The 17,301-nt window shown below is 44.5% G+C and overlaps 1 protein-coding gene across 5 annotated transcripts in view; it reads left to right on the top strand.

Moving 5' to 3' along the window:
• SORCS2 (sortilin related VPS10 domain containing receptor 2) overlaps positions 1-17,301 on the top strand; it is a 605,494-nt gene that overhangs the window by 47,068 nt on the left and 541,125 nt on the right. For 3 of the 5 annotated variants that reach the window (XM_065633603.1, XM_065633602.1, XM_065633604.1), the window contains exon 1: positions 3,873-3,981. The exons of 1 other annotated variant lie outside the window; for it this stretch is intronic. In XM_065633603.1, coding sequence (XP_065489675.1) covers positions 3,952-3,981 — 30 coding nt within the window. In that variant the 5' untranslated portion in view covers positions 3,873-3,951. Of the gene's footprint in view, positions 1-3,636; positions 3,982-17,301 lie in introns of those variants that run through there. One more of the 5 variants, XM_065633601.1, reaches the window with a different exon arrangement.

A 17,301-nucleotide genomic window follows, 5' to 3' on the forward strand; every position in this document is an offset into this window, starting at 1 on the left:
ATGAAACTTCCTTTCCAGTTTTGCAAACCTCAGCCTTCTCATCCAATCTTCTCGATACTCATATTTTGAAACTATACTGTCATTAAGTGCACACAGTAGTGATGCAATGCAATACAGGTCTTGTTGCTACTATATCCCTAGTCTAGAGATATAACATTTCATTATTGTGAATTACTGATATATTAAATATGCACTATTTATTAGACTGGAAGATTCAGTAAGTGCGTATTAATCTCGTTGATGTAAAACCAGCTTCAACAGCCATCGAAGAGGTCGCCAGGTAAAAGCCTTTCACTTAGTGGCAGAAGGTCTCTTTATCAACCCTGAGAATGCCTATTGCAGTGACAAGAGATGGTGCAAACATTTCATAGCATTGCCCACATATCTGTCTTGGTTATGATAACCTCTAAAGGAGGAAAACAGAGAAGTTTGTTTCCATTTAATCCTTGACCTCTTAAGAGCCTGATACTGAGGGATTCAATTAGCGACAAGCTCGGTGGTAGGTTGAGTGATTCATCCCCATGTACTCCAATCTCACAATTCATACAGAGAAATAAGAATTACATCCATTTCTCTCTGCTTTAGCATCCTTCACGTGAGATTTTTAATGCACTTCCCCAAGAAGAAAAGGCCTGTGCAATTATTCTTTGACAGTGACTAATCAGTTGGGCTGTGTGTCTGTCCATCCACATTGGCCAACATCTTTTGAACCTGTAGGACAATTTCAACAAAATTGGCAAACAGGGGGAGGTCACAAAAATAACGGCAAGTTTTGTGGAGGACTTTAATAGTGGATTTGTTAAGTTCCCATGAAGATACATGGGAAAGAATTCTGACAGTGTGAAAAGATTCAAGATGACCTTGCAGTTGTCCATAAGATACAAGGCTGGAGGAAACCAGGCTTCATTAGTTCTAGAACTACTGCTTGGTTTTCTTTCTCTTTTTGAGTCTCTCTGTGGGAAATGTCAGTTCCTGACAGATATAAAGAGCCTGACTCGTAGGAATGTGGATGTTATCATCTCTTATCTGCTGCTCCCTGGGAGCCCAACCTGTGGAACGCAGGGGTGAATGCAAAATGGACAAACATGACAGAGTCCAACTATATTCATTCAGATGAAGTATTAGGTTTTGTGTGCCAGTTTTAACATGTAGGGACTCAGGTCCTTCCATCTATTCTGAGTATTTTTAGGTTATTCTACCAATGTTTAGTAATCTTCACGATTTCACAGGAGATAGGCAGTGATGTCAGAATCAAAATTACTGAATTCGTAAGAATGGACAAATCACTCCTTCATGTTGGTTGATATAATTGTGGTCTTTAACAATTCAGTGTTGCATTTTTTCCGTTGTTCCTTCTGTGCAGAGGTGCAAAAGATGGAAGGTGACAGGCTCAACATGCAAGTGTTACCCCAGCAGGAACGACTTCCCACTTGTGTGTTTTCTGTGAGCGGTTGAATCACTGCCTAATTCCTGTGTCCCTAAACAACATGTCCAAACAGCAATAATTCAAACAAGTGTTTGACCACCAGCTGTCAGTGAGACCAGTTTGCAAGAGCCAAAGGGGTTTTATCTGGAAAACTAGCTTTCTGCCCACCTAAATCCAGATTTTGCCACACACCCCCACCCCTTACAAAGGCAGTGCTTCAGAGGGATAACACACAGTGAGGAAACTAACTGCATGCAAACATCATTCTCATGCTCATGTGTCACTTCCTTTAGACAGCTCCTATAGCTTCTCCTAGGCTGCCTGAGCTTCCAGTATTGTCTCCAGAAATCAAGATTTGGGAAAAAAAGAAAAAATCGACTTGCTTTTTACACAAGATGAAAGGTGCTTCAGGAGTGAATCTAATATACAGCCCTTGAGGTGTCCCAAGCCAGGTGGTGCTGCCTGCCTGAGTTCCTGCCGGCTGCCCTGGCTCCTCCTGGCAGGTGGTTCGGGGCAGAATCACAGAAACTGGCAGCTGGAGATTCCCAGAGGAGGCGCAACTTCTTCTGGTAATTCAGACAGCGTGCTGGAGGAATGAGGGGAAGGGCTGGGCAGAGGCTGTTCTGAGGCTGTGGGGCTGCGCTTGGGACTCTGAAAAAGGACTTTATTTGGAATTGTGGAAAAATGGAATTTCTTTATGTAATTATTTTTATTTTTAATCTTTGTTGCTTTTGAAATGTGACTGTCATCCTGAATTTGAAGCTGCCTGATAGTTTGAGCCACTACAGTAACAACAGGGCATGTTATCATAGGTTTCCTAGCACTGAAGGCATACACCTAATGTGTTACCAAATAGCTTGCTGAAAGTCAGTTTTATGTGAACTTGGGGTGACCAGGTTACTTTAGGTCATTATGGCAGTCATCCCAGGCCTGCAAACGGTGTAGTTGAACCAGTGGATACTATTTTTTCTATTAATCTTCCTAGAAAAGCCTTTGTAATCCTAATTTTCTAGGCCATTAGGGTAAAGGCAGATTACGACTAAAGCTGGTTTACTAACTTTACTCACCTTGGTTTTACCTAGCCGCAGAGCTCTTCTATGAGGTGTCATCTAATGGAGTCATTACTTCCCCCCATTGGTCTTTGAAACACATTTTCTGCCACTTAAGCCTGAGCAACCTTATCTTACTGTGAAGTTACAGTCAGCTTCAGAGTTGGTCCTGGACTGTGCAGCAGGTTGGACCAGGAATCCTCCAGAGGTCCCTGCCAACCTCAGTTACCCTGTGATTCTAACCTGCTCCCTCTCATGGCATCAGTCTGCTTCACAAGCACTGATTTATTTGCAGATACACAGCACGCTGCAGGGGAGCAGGAAGAGCATCCAATCTGTGATGCCCGAATCTTCTTCAGCTGTTTTGAGTTGGGCCACGCTGCACAGACCAGCCCTTGCCCCTCCTGGCCCTCACCACACTGCCCTGAGCGTTCCCTGGTGCTTCCATCGATCAGTCACAAGTCATATGTCCCCACAGCGGGAAATACTGGATCAGTGATGGGCTCTGGATAACGCAGATGACCAGCCTGGAGCCTCCCAGGAGCTGAGGAGCTGAAGACAGGATGGGGTCCCATTCTCCACGTTGGCACTTCTTGTCTTAATCACAAGAATAATATTTTTGTACCTGCTTCATGTGCTCTTCGGCATCCGGCTGCTGACAAACAGTCTCCTGACTTCTTCGCAGCAGCCGCTGGGGACTCATGACCAAACCAGGGCCATGCCCTGTGCCCGCAGCGCCCCTTGCCCTATAGCGCACCCGTCCCAAGGGGCTGCGTGAATTTTGCTCAAGGCGCTCTCGAAAAGTGCCTGTCTCTGGAGCTCACCGTAAAACTTCACAAGCGGCGGGCTCTGCCGGTGCCGGCTCGTTCCTGCCTCGCCGGGAGAGGCCCCTCGCCGCCGCTGCTCACCTGTGCGCGGGCGGGTGCGCCCCTAACCCCGCCTGTGTCCGTGTGTCCGTCTGTGCCAGATCCGCCCCCCCCGCCCGGCGTTTCGGCGCGGGCCAGCAGATGGCGGCGCCGCCCCGGCTGGGCGCGCAGCCCCGCGCACGCCGCTGAACGCGAGCCCCGCTCCGGTTACAACCCTCCCCCGCCCCCGCCCTCCGCGGCGGTGTCTCCCTCCCCGCCACCTCCCCGCCTGTCACTACCACGCCGGAGAGCCACCATGGCGCACGGCGGGACACGCGTGTCCGCCGCCGCCGCTCCGCGCGGGGCCGCCCGCCTGCCGCTGCTGCTACTGCTGCTGCTGCCGCCGCTGCCGGGCGCCGCCACCGCGCTGCGCTGCGCGGAGCCCTGCGGCCGCCCGCGCCCCGGAGCGCTGACCCGCGGGGCGCGCAGCCCGCCGGAGCCGCGGCGCGTTGGCGGAGCGGCGGCGGGGGACAGCCGCCCCAGGAGAGCATCCTCGGCAGCGGGCCGGGAGCAGGTCTCCCTTATCAGCACCTCCTTCGTGCTCAAAGGGGACGCGTCTCACAACCAGGCGATGGTGCACTGGACGGGCGAGAACAGCAGCGTGAGTGCGAGGGGCAGTGCGGGCGGGGTGTGGGGGGGTCCTTGCCGTTACCCCTGTCCTCACCATTGCTTCGCTCCCCCAACTTGCGGGGCGCACCCTGCCGCTGCCGCCTGCGCTCCGCCGGGCGCGGTGCGGACGGAACGCGCCGCTCCCGCTGCCGGGCCAGGGGGTCCCTGCGGGCCGCGCTCAGGGCGAGCAGCGCCCCGACGGCCGGGGAGGTGCCGCCGGGAGAAGAAGCGCTGCCGGGGTCGGGCGGCCCCGCGCACCCTCCGCTACTTCCCCAGAAGTTCGGAAAGTTTGCGAGCGCGCATCTTGCAGAGGGGGCGCGGGGTGCGCCGCGCTGCGAGGAGAAGGGGAGGGCTCGGCCCCGGGGCGGCCAGGGAGGTGTCCGTGTGCGATCGGTGTGTCTCCGGGTAAAGGGGAGGCAAGGGGCGAGGTGCGGCGCGGGGATTATCTCGTCCAGCCCCGCATAAAGTCCCAGATTAAATTGTCGAGGCTTAATCGATTCTCCTCGATTCAATCATCCCCATGTAATCTTCCCCGCGCCGCGCTCTGCCTCCTCAAGAGCCGGAGAAAGAAAAATAACCCAAACCAAAAATAAAATAAAACCCAGCCCCAGGCTTGAGGTGGATGTGACCGGCAGGAGCGGGTGAGCGGAGCGACCCCGCGGGCGATCGGCCGGGCGGGCGCGGAGCCTCCGCCACGGCGCGGGCGGAGCGTGGGGAGAGCCGCGGCTTCCCCCCCGGCACAGCTCCGGGCTTCGCTGGATTTTCGCAAAGGTCCGGGAATAGCAGCAGCTCTCCGAAGATCTTTACAGCCTCATTGATAGATAAAAAACGTGCGCTGGGACCAGTGTTACCGCATTAAAGCATCATGGTTTACAACTTTCCGCGGTTAAAGCATTGTATCTTACCTTTACTATTTAATTATCTATTTTAGAGAGCAGCTCTCACAGTGAGCACCCGTAATCTGTTTTAAACTCATTTTCAATTTCAGCTAGTCTTCATTTCTTTGTATATCTGCCCATTAATGGTTATGTGTTTGCACGGGTGGTTTCAGGGATTTGCTGCTTCTAATTTATCCTTCGCTGAAACATTATATCATAACAGTGGGCGTCATAGGTAAATATTACACAGCACCTTGCACTGTCTGTGTAACTTCATAGGCAGGAAAGTATCGTTATGAAGGGTCAAGATTAACTTTCTCCTAGAGGATTTTAGTGTTTCTGGAAAACTCTTGAGTGTTTTTACTACAGTTCGGCTAAGCTCTGACTCTGCTTGAACTTTGTGAATTTAGCATAAAGTTTTCTTAAACTTGGCTCAGTTCAGAGCACTTGTGTTGTGCTTCTCATACATATGTGAATTATCATCCTTTCTCTAGGATCTCAAGTCCTGGGTTTTGCCTGTTTCGTTGGGGAGTTACCCAGGATGTGGAGCTACTGAGGCTCCGTGGGTGAGGATGCAGTAATTCCGTTGAGTGCGCCGAGTGCTTGTGTTAATGCTCTTGTATAATCAGGTGTCAGAGTTGGAGTCAGCATCACAAGGCTTGACATTGTCAAAGACAGTTTTTGATTTGCCCAGGAAGGAAGCATAAGATGATGGCCATTTTCTCTGAAAAGAAAGTGTTGCAAATCAGCAGCATCAGCTATTCTGATTCTGTCCATCTTCCATTTCTCTGCTGTTAAACTGCTGCTTTTTTTGGTGGGCAGTGCTTGCAGGCTGTTAGGACTACTTCCTTGAATTCAGTATTAGAAAGTTGGCATAAGTTCATTTTTTCACATAAAGGGCAAGTAACAGCTTTCATGCAAAGCAGTCTGCACTCTAAAATGAATATAGTAGAACCCTGCTAATCCATGTTTATGACTAGTGGTCTCTCCTCACCTCTCTGTAAAGATTTAATAACAGATGCTGCAGTGAGGGTTTGTATTGCTGAAATGCTATTATTTTTTCACAGTATGCTACTGTTCACTTACTAGAATACTACTAAGTAGTCTTTTCAAGAGCAAAGATAAATGGCAACTGTCAGAATAAATGAAAGTGGTTACAGTGTTGACTGCAACTTAGGGGTTTTTTTTGTTTGCCTAGTTACTGTCTACTAATCCAGTCTCACAGGATGGTGCTCTCATCATGAATGCCTGCAGACATTCTCTACAATATTTACACATTCAATAAAAATACTTTTGCAGAGTTACTTTAAAAGTATGTTGCTTACCCTGCCTGCCATCAGGTGATTACCATCAAGCAAGACTGGATCTGAATGAGTGACCAGGTAATGAAAGACTCTTTGCTGCCTTAGCCCAAATGACAGCAGCTGGTCTTTTTGCACTGGATGTTTTACAGTATGACTGTCAGCATTTTTTTGCAGCTTCTTCTCTTGTTAGCATTGTTTTATTGCATGCTTCCAGTAGCTGATTTTAACAAAGGCTTCCAGAGAAAAATGATTTGTAAAGACAGTCTGTAGAATCTTTTATTTATTTTTTTTTTTTTTAAAGAACTACAAGAAATACATGAAGGCCAATGGAAGCAGGATGGGCTTAAGGGTTTGGCGAGAATGTTGCTACCTATATGTATGCGAGATAAAACCAATTGAAAATAAGTACCTGAAACAAAACATTTAAAGTAGTCTTGAACGTTTGTTTATATGGAGATGTATGTATGCATGTATTTATTGATGTTACTCTGGGTTGTTCTGGAGGTAGGAATGCTAACATCCAGTGCTTCTCAAACCTGGCACCTTACTCTGTGTTCTTAAATCTGTGGCAAATCTTGCCTTGCCTGTGAGGCAGAGACTTGAGCCGTGACGCGTTTTCTCTCCCGAGCGCATCGCAGTTACTGGGAGGACTGTCATCCGTAACAGTGGGGTTTCGGATCAGGCCCTGCGAACCTCAGGAGACACTAAGCAATCTTAAAGTGTCACCACGCACATTTGGCACCTCATTGGAGGTACTCAGCACTTTGTAAACCAAGGAACTTAACTAGTCCCTTTACCCTTTACAGCTGTGTGGCTTAAAATTTGACAGTGATGAGCTCCAGATGACCATATATCCTCTTAAACACCTCACCTAGTAAAATAAATGAAGAAGAAATACGCGGTAGGATTATTCCTTTGAGCTCTGTGATGGAGAGACAAATAACCATAAAATCGGAGGGGGCGGCTGCTTTTCTGAAGGATGTTCACCTGCATGAATAGTTCATTGGAAGTGCTACCATGGAGTACTTGTGTGTGGATCAAGGGCAGATAAATAAATTTGAAAGGGGCAGAGCTTAGGTTGATGTGCACATGGAGCTTTAAAAAAATTATTTGCATCTTGTAAATCCTCCGTGCCACAATAACAGGAGCATGTGATTTTTGGTTGCATGAGATGTCTTGAAAGAAACTAGGGAGGCTATAAATTAAACTGGTCCTCTCTTATCCCCCTTCTTTTCTGTACCGTAGAAGTCTGATGTGCACTTTACTATCCTCTTGTAATGCTGTTAGTTTTGTGAATGAGGGGAATGGTGGATTTGATAGCACAGCAGTGTATATAGTTGCGCTGATTGTAAAGTGAGCTTGTGTAACCGGGAAGATCCCTGTACACTTCCTTGCCTTGCCAAGAGAGAGCTGTGCAGGGAGGTATGCAAATTACTCCCTGTTTTCTGTCCTCATTACTTTTATTTTGTACTCTAATAATTAATTATTTATTAATGCCAGAAATTATAAGCCTGTACCTGACCTTTCTTGACAGTGGGATAGATAAAACCATCACTAGTGATGCAAGTCTTGCAAAGCCAGTCCTTGTGGTATCGAGAGTGTATCTGGTTAGTGAATTCCTGCAATTAGTATTTCCGCTCTCTGTCCCCTATGCCCGCAGAAATCTGTTGTGCACTGTAACTCTCAAACAAAGGCTCATGCAAGTGGAACTAATTTCCTTTCCAGTCTTAAAATATCATAAACTGAAGACATGACAGGTGGGTGGTGCAGCGCACCGTTTACTCTGGTAAGGGCTGGTGATTGACATTTGTGTAACTGATAAATAACACGGAGTCATGCATCGGAATATATACAGGTGGTGTGCTTACAGAATAGCCTCTTACTATGTTAAGCTGAATATGTGTGTTCCCAGATTTACTAAAAATACACAACGTTTTCTGATTTTGTGAAAAACAGTCAATGACAGCTTTTAAAAACCATAATTTTCTTTAGAAGGGACCTTATAGTCATCTCAGGAGCTTATTTTGTGCTAGGTAAACAACTGTCTTTGCAAAACTATATTCTTTTTGACCGTCCTGCAGAATTCCCATTGTGCATTAGTATAGGCTGATCTGAAAAAAAAATCAAAGCCAAACCAGAAATACGGTGAGAATGAGACTCGTATTCACAATTGATTTTGATTCATGGGCTGCTCTTCATGCTGCGTGCAGACTGCTAAAGTGTCGTGAACAGGACTTTGGCCAACTAGTTCTAAGCCTGCAGTTTCATGGTACCAGTATTTCCTTTTCTTGTTTGTTGTCAAAATATTAAGTCCATGCAGGCACTTATTTGTCCAGTAAGTTGATGTCGTGATCCCTCATAAACATGTAGCAGCTCTTTGTTATGGAAAATATACATAAATATACACACTTTTTTTCCCAGACTTAATATTTAGCAGCACCTTATCAGAAAGGAAGTTTTATTGCACATCTACAGAAATTGCTATATAAAACTTCAGCTGATGGAGACTTTTCTGTATTTGGTCTACAGATACTTTGTTTAATTTAAAAAATAATACTTTGCGATACGGTTTCACCATATATGATTTATACAGTTCAGTGATCACTGAATGTATTCTTCTGGCAGATATTTTATTTAATTGGTTTTCTGTTTTGTTCAGTTTGAAATAAATTTTACTGAGGCGATCTATAAAAAGCATTGACTTCAGTATTACTGTAGCAGTATCTGTAACGGTAAATGTAATAATCTATCCAAACAGGGCAAAAGCCCATTTGTGGTAAGGTTTTGGTGCTGTTTCTCCAGCATAGCCAGGCTACTTTTTATGAAACTAAAGGGAGCATGAGGTCAAAAATCCTGACAACTCGGACTTTTGATAAATGGCAGATACATTGCAAAGTGAAAGGCAGATTTCCCATAGGGAGTTTTTAAAAAAAAGTTCCTTGAGATGATAGTGTGATAAAAACCAAACAGAAACCAACCCAAATAATAGTATTTGAATGGAATAGTATTTGAATAGAATCCTGCACAGAAAGCAGAATGATTTTAAACTGACAGAAGTTACTACTTTTTTTTTTTTTAAATGATGTAAAGTTTATGGATTAAGTCATTTATTTGCTTCTACCAGTCTCTGTTTTCCTCTCTTCCAGCCCTACAGCTTGCTGGTCATGTCGCTGCCTGCTGAGCTCTCTCCGCATTTCAGCGAATTCCAGCTGCTAAAGAAAAGAGAGAGCACCTCTTCTCATCCCCTAAGTAGACACTTAAAATTGATACATACTTTAATTAGTAAGTGTGCGTTTCAAACATGCTTGAAAGACCTCCTCCATGCGCAGCCCTCCACGCCTGCAGCCATACCTGGTTTTACCTGGTTTGCTGGTTTAACTGGCGCTGCCTGGTTTGCTTAGGAGCAAGTTACTGACAGCCTTAGTGTGAGTAGGTATTACTGTGCCAACATTGGGAGAGTTTAAATCCAGGGGGGAAATTTAGCGGTGAACACTAAAGACAGACACTGGATTGAAATCCTATCTCTGATACTGCTGATGTATTACACACGCACGACAAACCCAATTTGGCTTAATACTAGTCATTAGATATGTGTTTAAGCTGTTGGTAGCAGGTTCGCATATCACAGTGGGAATGTAATGCATTCTTCCCAAGCTTGACAGTGTTAGGAATCTACTGGTACAGATCTTTGGAGAAAGAAATGAGGACATCCCTTTTCATTTTATTAAAATTCAATAGACTAGTAGCTTCTATTTGGAAGAACAGAAAGAGAAAACGATGAGCTTTTCAGAAAAACAGTAATTGTTCTGCTAAAATGGGAGGTTCTATACGGTGTGTACTGATTTATTAATTGAAAACATGAAACTGCCCAGATTATAAGAGTTTTTATGCTAAGCCCTTTGTATGTTCAAATAAAATATTTCATGGTTCTGTCAATTAAGACCAAAGAATGCTAGCATAAGGAGAGAGAATATGCAGTACAATGCAAGTGAGATCCTTCTAGTTCCTGAAAGCACAAATTAATTTAAGCAAAGCTGAAAGTGTAGGTTGAAAGTAGTCTGCACTATATGACTGTTCACCGTAGCTTAGGATGAAACTTGATGACCTGCAACATTCCTTCAGCATTTTTATTCCCATAGTCTCACATTCTTTACCCAACATTCCCATCCCCAACCCCTTGCCCCAGTAATAATAATTTAAAACCCTAACAGATCGCCAATGACAAAACCACTTTTGAAATAAATAATGGATGGGACCCTTGGTCGTGTCTTCAGCCTTCAAGTCTAAGCTTGGACTTCTGCAGCTGGAACGAGGTGGAGATGGTCTCTGGACTGATCCCTTCCCTGACGATGTTAACATCTGTACTTGAGAAAGCCTGGATTAATTGACTTCTGAAGGCACGTATCTCTCTTGCCTTATTGTAGAGTGGCCTAGATGACAAACTTTGATGAAACACAGAATTTATTTAGTGTTATCCCTAACTCGGATATCTGGAGTTTATTGCTGATGCAGGTATTTCCTTCTTTACTTATTGTAGCTTGGCTGTTGGGAGTTTCAGTTATGGATTAAGACCCTGTCATGGTGGGTATTGTACAACCCCAATGCAAAAATACAGAGGCAGTTCTAAAGATTTTATAATTACAGTTTTACCTACATACAACCGTGAGAAGCAGAATTATATGTTTAAAGGTTGTACATTGACAACGATTACAAAAAGGTCAAAGTTTCAGTCCAATGGCTGCTCCAACAGCTGTTTAAGTATTTTTTTTCCTAGTGACTTGGAATATTCGTACATAAGCAGTCATTGAATCACACAGAATCACAGAGTGTTAGGGATTGGAAGGGACCTCTGGAGATCATCTAGTCCAATCCCTCTGCTGGAGCAGGAACACCCAGATGAGGTTACACAGAAAGGCATCCAGGCGGGTTTTGAATGTCTCCAGACATGGGGCAAAGCCTAGAATTCCCCCTCTGAGTTGAGAGTTAATCAGGAGTTCAGAAACGTACCCGCTCTGTATGTATGTATGTAGGTATGTTTTCCTGTTTCTTTTTTCCAAACCAGTAGATCTGCAGTGAGCCAAGAAAAAGTGGAACAGTTTCAGCAGTAAGAGTTGTGAATCTCCATTCTGGCAGGAGATGTGGGTTTCAACTCTTCATGCAGAAGGGGAATTCTCCCATGAGAAGCCGTCTCTCGAAGGGAGTTGCCGCTCTGAGATGCTCAGTGTCATAGGTGTGTGCCGGCACGCCTGCCGGAATCCCTGGCTTTGCTAAGAGGAGTGGAGAAGTGCTGTGCTTATGGATCCGATTGAGTTTTGTCAGCCGTGGGTGACAGCGCTGTGGAAAGAGGAGAGATGCTGAGGTGCCGCTGTCTTACGGGACTGAGAGCGTGCGTGCCGCCCCGGGCAGAGCTGGTGCTGCTCCACGCACCCCATCCGCGAGCTCCGGAGCAGTTCTGCAGTATTCACAGGGATACCATGGGGAAATTGGAGACTTCGCCAGAGGTAGAGCATGAGGTTCCTCATGAATGGCTGTTGGGTTAGATTGAAGCTGAACAGGAGTACCCAGGAACTCTGCCAGTTACCTCACCAGTATCCTGTGAAATAGCACTTGCGTTACACAGGTGATTTTGTGCCTTGTTTCCTACCTGCAATGTGAGAATAACAGTACTTCTCTATCTCTTAGGGTTGCTGTTGTTCTAAATAAGCTGAGCACTTTTATATTACAGTAATGGTTATCATATAAACACCTAAAAGAGGCAGGACCATAGAAAATCACATCTATGGTTTCAATTTTCCTTTGTCTGTTTCACAGTACAGTGTAGGAATTAGAGAAGAAGAGGCTTTCACAGGTCATGCAAACTTCTCTGTTCTGATGTTTGTTTGGATCCAGGCTCCTTTTAATTTGTAGTCCAGTTTAATTTAAGTGCCTAGACTTTGGCACTTCAAGATCTTTGAATAGACTTAAGATTAAGTGACCAGAAACATTTTCAGTGAAACTTAACCTGTATTTAACATATTTTTTTTCTGCCCTCATTTATAGGTATACTGAAATACTAATAACTGTGCTTCTTTCTTGCTGTTCGTACCTTTGCTCCTCTTGTAGACTAGTAATTATTTCTCTGAATAACATTTATTTTGTCTTTTAAAATTTTCTTTTACAACTTACTTTCGATAGCCCTTTAATTGCACCGTCTAGATAGGACAGTACCTACATATAACAGTACCTACCTAATGTGTTTTTGATGGGCACATTTTTAGAAATGTACGTACACACAGACTTTATTGTTCATTTCTGACATCTATAATCTCTCTAATGTCCTCATGATTATCTGTGTTTTCTGAAAAGAAAACCACAAAACAGTAAGTTTTTTTCTTTTTTTCAAAGCCATAAAACCACTTAAATAATTTGGTCATTAGCAAAAAAGCTGATTTCTGTGGTTTCTGTGCAGTAACATTGTTAAAAGTTTGTTCCAGTAGGTGAAGTAGATGTATTTAATGTTTGCCTTTTCCCCATTCACTTGATGAAATCTGTTTCTTTCATAGTCTTTGGAAGCTCATTGGAGCTACAGTGAAACTGCATGAAGTGTTGTAGAAGAGTATTTACAAGCACCAACTACTGGGGTACGTCCTTATTCCTACTGAGGAGCAGGCCTGTGTTTACTGGCCAGTGTGTTCAGTGTTAGCAAATGGCAAGCCATGCTGTGAAAACACATTTTTTTATCACTGTTACTGTCTCTGCTCCCCAGACCGCGAGTGCCCCAGGGACAGAGCGGACTCCCCCTACATGTCTGGGAGCAAAATGTGGTGCACTGGGGCTCTGCTCTGAGTTGGTGGCATTTAAGTGCTTCTCTAACACGAATAAATGATAATGATGATGACTTGAGGATTGAGCTGTTCCACCTGTAAATTGTAGCAGTATGTAGCCTAACCTCCCTAATTCAAGAACTACAGTAAAGTTGCTTTTCTCAGGTTTTGAAGAACAGCCTGTTTGTGCTTAATGCATTCCCACACTTGCCTCCGCCAGCAATTGTCACTGCAAGACAGATGCCCAAGGGGATGGGGCTGGAGGGTGAGTGGAATATGTTGGAATTGCTCTGTGAGCTTTGGGCAGTGTTTCACAGTGTTAAATATGACTGATTCTGAAGAAATAGTTGTTTCTTCATTGAAAACACAATTGTATCAGGGGACAGTAGTTGCTATAAAATCCTCCGGGGTCTAAGTTCAATAAGATGTTTTCCCTGTGTTCGCTAGCAGAAAAATACCTTGTGACTTGCTCTTTTCAGAGAACTGGAATCACCTGTGAGTCTAAGGCGTCTAAATCTGCAGCAGTACTCATTAAATCTTCCCATTTATGGAAAGAAGTGTATTCATTTCTTGGTTCTTCATTTATGCTCCCAGGTATTATGTTGGGTGTTCAGCATAAGCAGGCATCACTGTTAGCATAGACAGATAAGAGTATAACCCTGAGGGAACTCGTGAACCCCTTTTGTATGGACACCTTTATGCATGGTTTTTGAGGGGCCCCATGGATGATGCATAAAAACAAATAAAACAAAAGCAACGCATGCCAGTGACAGGTGGATTACCCTCTGCGAGCACAGAGCTATCTTTGCCAATCAGTTACTGCCATGAGGCAGTGAGGACCTGTGGTGATGTAGTGAACATACATGTTGCTCCAGCATTCAGCCTGTTAAAGAGCTCAGGAGCTGAACTCTGGGCAGATCTGTAGCAATAAATGCCTGGAGATGCCCCAGGACCTTGCTGGTGGTGCTGGAGACCTGTAACCGCATGCAGCTGGGTGGCACAGAAACACTAACGTTATTCTGCCCAACTCACCTCGACCTGGAGTGATCTCCCCAGTGAGAAGCCAAAACTGAATTATTTGGGTGCTCTGTGTGTGTATTTGTACTTACAGGCTCTACTCTTGATGATTCTTAAGCCCAGTATCCCAGTCCACGGCAGGCTGGCGTTAACCTACCTCTGTATCTGAGTTCCCAGCTGGTTTTGAGAGTGATCCCACTCTGCTCTTTCAGAGCACTTTATGGGTCCCTGTTGAGGCTGGTAGGGTTCACATTAGATTTGACTGCTGCGTGTTGGTTTGTGGCTATGCTATGTGAACATCCTTCCTTGTGGCCTCTTTCATTTCAGTCTTGTAAACCGCACAAGTTTAATTGACGTGTATAGGACTCTGGAGTCTTAGGTATTGTAGTATTTCACGTGGTTAGAGCATAGAAGCAAACAGGCTTATGAACTAAAAGCTTTCCTCTCCTAGGCTGAGATGCCCCCACACAGGCAGTTCATCAGAACTGCAGCTTTTGATTTAGAGGGCCATTTCTTATTTTGTTAATTTGTTTAGCTTTTAATCAGTGGTTTTCCATGCTTCCCTGCCTGTTATCCAACCACATAATGGCAAGCATGTCAAAAGCTCTCAGCTGCCTTGAGAGCAGTCTTGAAACACGTTCTTTGCCCTGAATGAGAAGTACAAAATAAACAGAAACTATGCAAACATCTGTGTTGGGAGTCCAGTGGCTTTGGAGTGGGAGCTGTGTCCTGACTACAGAGGCTGAGAGTGAGCTCCCTGGTTGCCCTTGGCTGTGCCGCCGCTGGGGGCAGAGAATTGGGAAGCTGTTACTATTGGTGGTTCTGAGCTTTTCTTTCCCCCTGGATGAGGGAGGGAAATACTGGCAGAGTGAGCTGAGACCCAATCCTGTTCTTTTTGAGGTTTCACAGCCTGATAGGAAAAACAAATATGAAAGAATCCAGAGTTATTTTTCCTCTCTTGTATGTGACATCCACCAAGGTGCTGCTGAGCACATGCAGGAGGGAGGAGGATGTGTGGATGGAGCAGAAGTGCCCATATTTTTGGAGAAAGCAGCCCACTGTAAATGCTTTAAATTTCTCTTGGGTCACAGATATTATTATTAAACTCTGTCTAAAACTGCTGTAAAGAAGAGAAGTAAGAAAGTATGTTGTGCATAAGCTGAACAGCATTTTTGTAGCTCTGTGAAACCCACTTTGTGATTCACTGATTAAGCTGTTGGCTCCTACCAGCTTCCGTGAAGGAAGATGGAGGAGGAGTGCTCTCCCCTGCATCAAGGCTTGATCAGGCACCTCTGCTTAAAAGCTGCAAGATGTAGCTCTGCAAACACGTTTTCAGTTCACGATGAAATACATATGTTCATCTTCATGCAGTGTCTCTCAAGGGCTACTGTGCAGAGCACTGAGGGCCACTAGCAAGATATTTCCCCTTTCCCTTTTCCTCTTTCCCCTTTTTCCTTTTTTCCTTTTCCTTTCCTTTCCTCCTTTCCTTCCAACTGCTTTAAAACATACTTTTTTAAAAGGTGGGCTACATTTAGAGGGCATCGAATCTTGGTATTCCTTTTGACGATCTCATTGCTCCTGAAGACCTCTAAAAGGCTGTATTTTCTAAATTCATTGTATAAGCATGTTGTGCCCTATGTTACATTTTTTATTTAAAAACCCCTTGAGGTGAGGATGGTGATGATTGATATCGGGCTACCATATATAATCGGTATGAGAGTTAGGTTGTTAGCTGGTAACTTATCAACGTGAAATTTTTTTTCTTTTTTTTTTTTTTAGTTTAGCTAACTGCAGAAAAGCCACTTTTAAACTGTCAGAAACTGGCATAACATAGGAATTGAATGAAAGGCAAGATTCTTCATCAGTGGGTGGACTTGATTCGGCTTGGTCAGTCTGTAAGCACGCAGGAATGTTTGAGCTGCTTTTGCATGTGCTGTTGAGGCAAGAGATGTTTCACCAGCACTGGAGCTGCATGAAAATAAGACCCTCCGCTTCCTGTTGGAATCAATGTCCATATTATTGTGAGGAATTACATCTTGGCTCTAATGTTCGTGACTGTGAAGAAACTGCTCCTGAAGATGGGAATGTGAGGCTGGAGAAGGATAGGATCTTTATCTTGGTTGCAGAAACTGCCAGCAAGTCTGGTTCTTGCATTCCTGTATTTTGTGAAGTATAGCGAGGCTCCCTGAGGGAGCAGGACTCAGTCCAGCCTGATGTTTCACAGGGTCGGCAGCTCAGAAGTCAAGCCCATTGAGATGAGAGCACTGAAATTCACGTTTAGGCATAGACTGTGTGCCAGGAAATAGTATAAAGACTTCATAGTCTTTGATCCACAGTCTGTTGTATATGGATGGTTTGCACAAAATATGCAAGCTTTTTATTTTTCGTAGCAACTAAATAGACTTGTATTTATTAACTGAACCTGATTGTCACAGTCACTATCACTCAGTGAGAAACTCTGCTCCCCTTTAGGCAACTTTGGCGTCTGTCCTTTGTTTCTGTTACTTTTCTGTCTGCTTTTTTGTATGTGTCTCATTCCTCCTCTTGTCCTTTCTTTTCTCTGTCTCTGTGTGTCTCCTTTGTTATTTTCCCTTCATTTCCTTCTCTGTATTAAATCACCTTTCTCACCCCTGAGGGCTTAAATAGCATCATCTTCCCAGTTCCATCTGGAAAAAACGATCTTCAAAGGCATGGTTAGTAATGACACAGGCATGTCATCAGTTTGGGAGCTGCCATTCCAGTGAATATAGATGTTCACACTTGGTCACATGTTGTCTGCAGGCTGGGACACACATTGCTTAAGGAAATCTTGCGTTCATGGCAGTATCTGTAGCTTTAGAGGACAGCAATAGCAGATGTTTTAAAGAAAACCATTGTCTCCAAAATACATCATCTACATTGAAACTAGGCCAGGAGCAGCGTATTCACCTCATGCCCCCAGCCTAAAGCTGTGAAGTGATCTCTTAAACTCACCTAGGATTGGTTTTGGACTGGGGACATGACGTGAAGTACACTGCTGCTGTGTCGAGCTTCTGGGTGAATTTAAATGAGCATAATTAGAAATGGAAGACTCAAAATCACATTTCCAGTCATCCAGTTCTGTAATCTGCACATGCCATCTGATAAGAATTTGTACACTACCCATCACTGGAATGACTCTGCTGCACATCCAGGTTTAATTGAAAAATAATCATAATCTATTCAGTGTTAGATTTAATGCATAAATGAGGTACTGTGAGCAAAACACAACTTCTGAAATGTCTATTACGGTGAATTTTATTGTCTGGCTTAAGTTCAGTTATTGCCTGTC

This window comes from Caloenas nicobarica, chromosome 4 (genome assembly GCF_036013445.1).
Source record: "Caloenas nicobarica isolate bCalNic1 chromosome 4, bCalNic1.hap1, whole genome shotgun sequence".
NCBI lineage: Eukaryota > Metazoa > Chordata > Aves > Columbiformes > Columbidae > Caloenas > Caloenas nicobarica.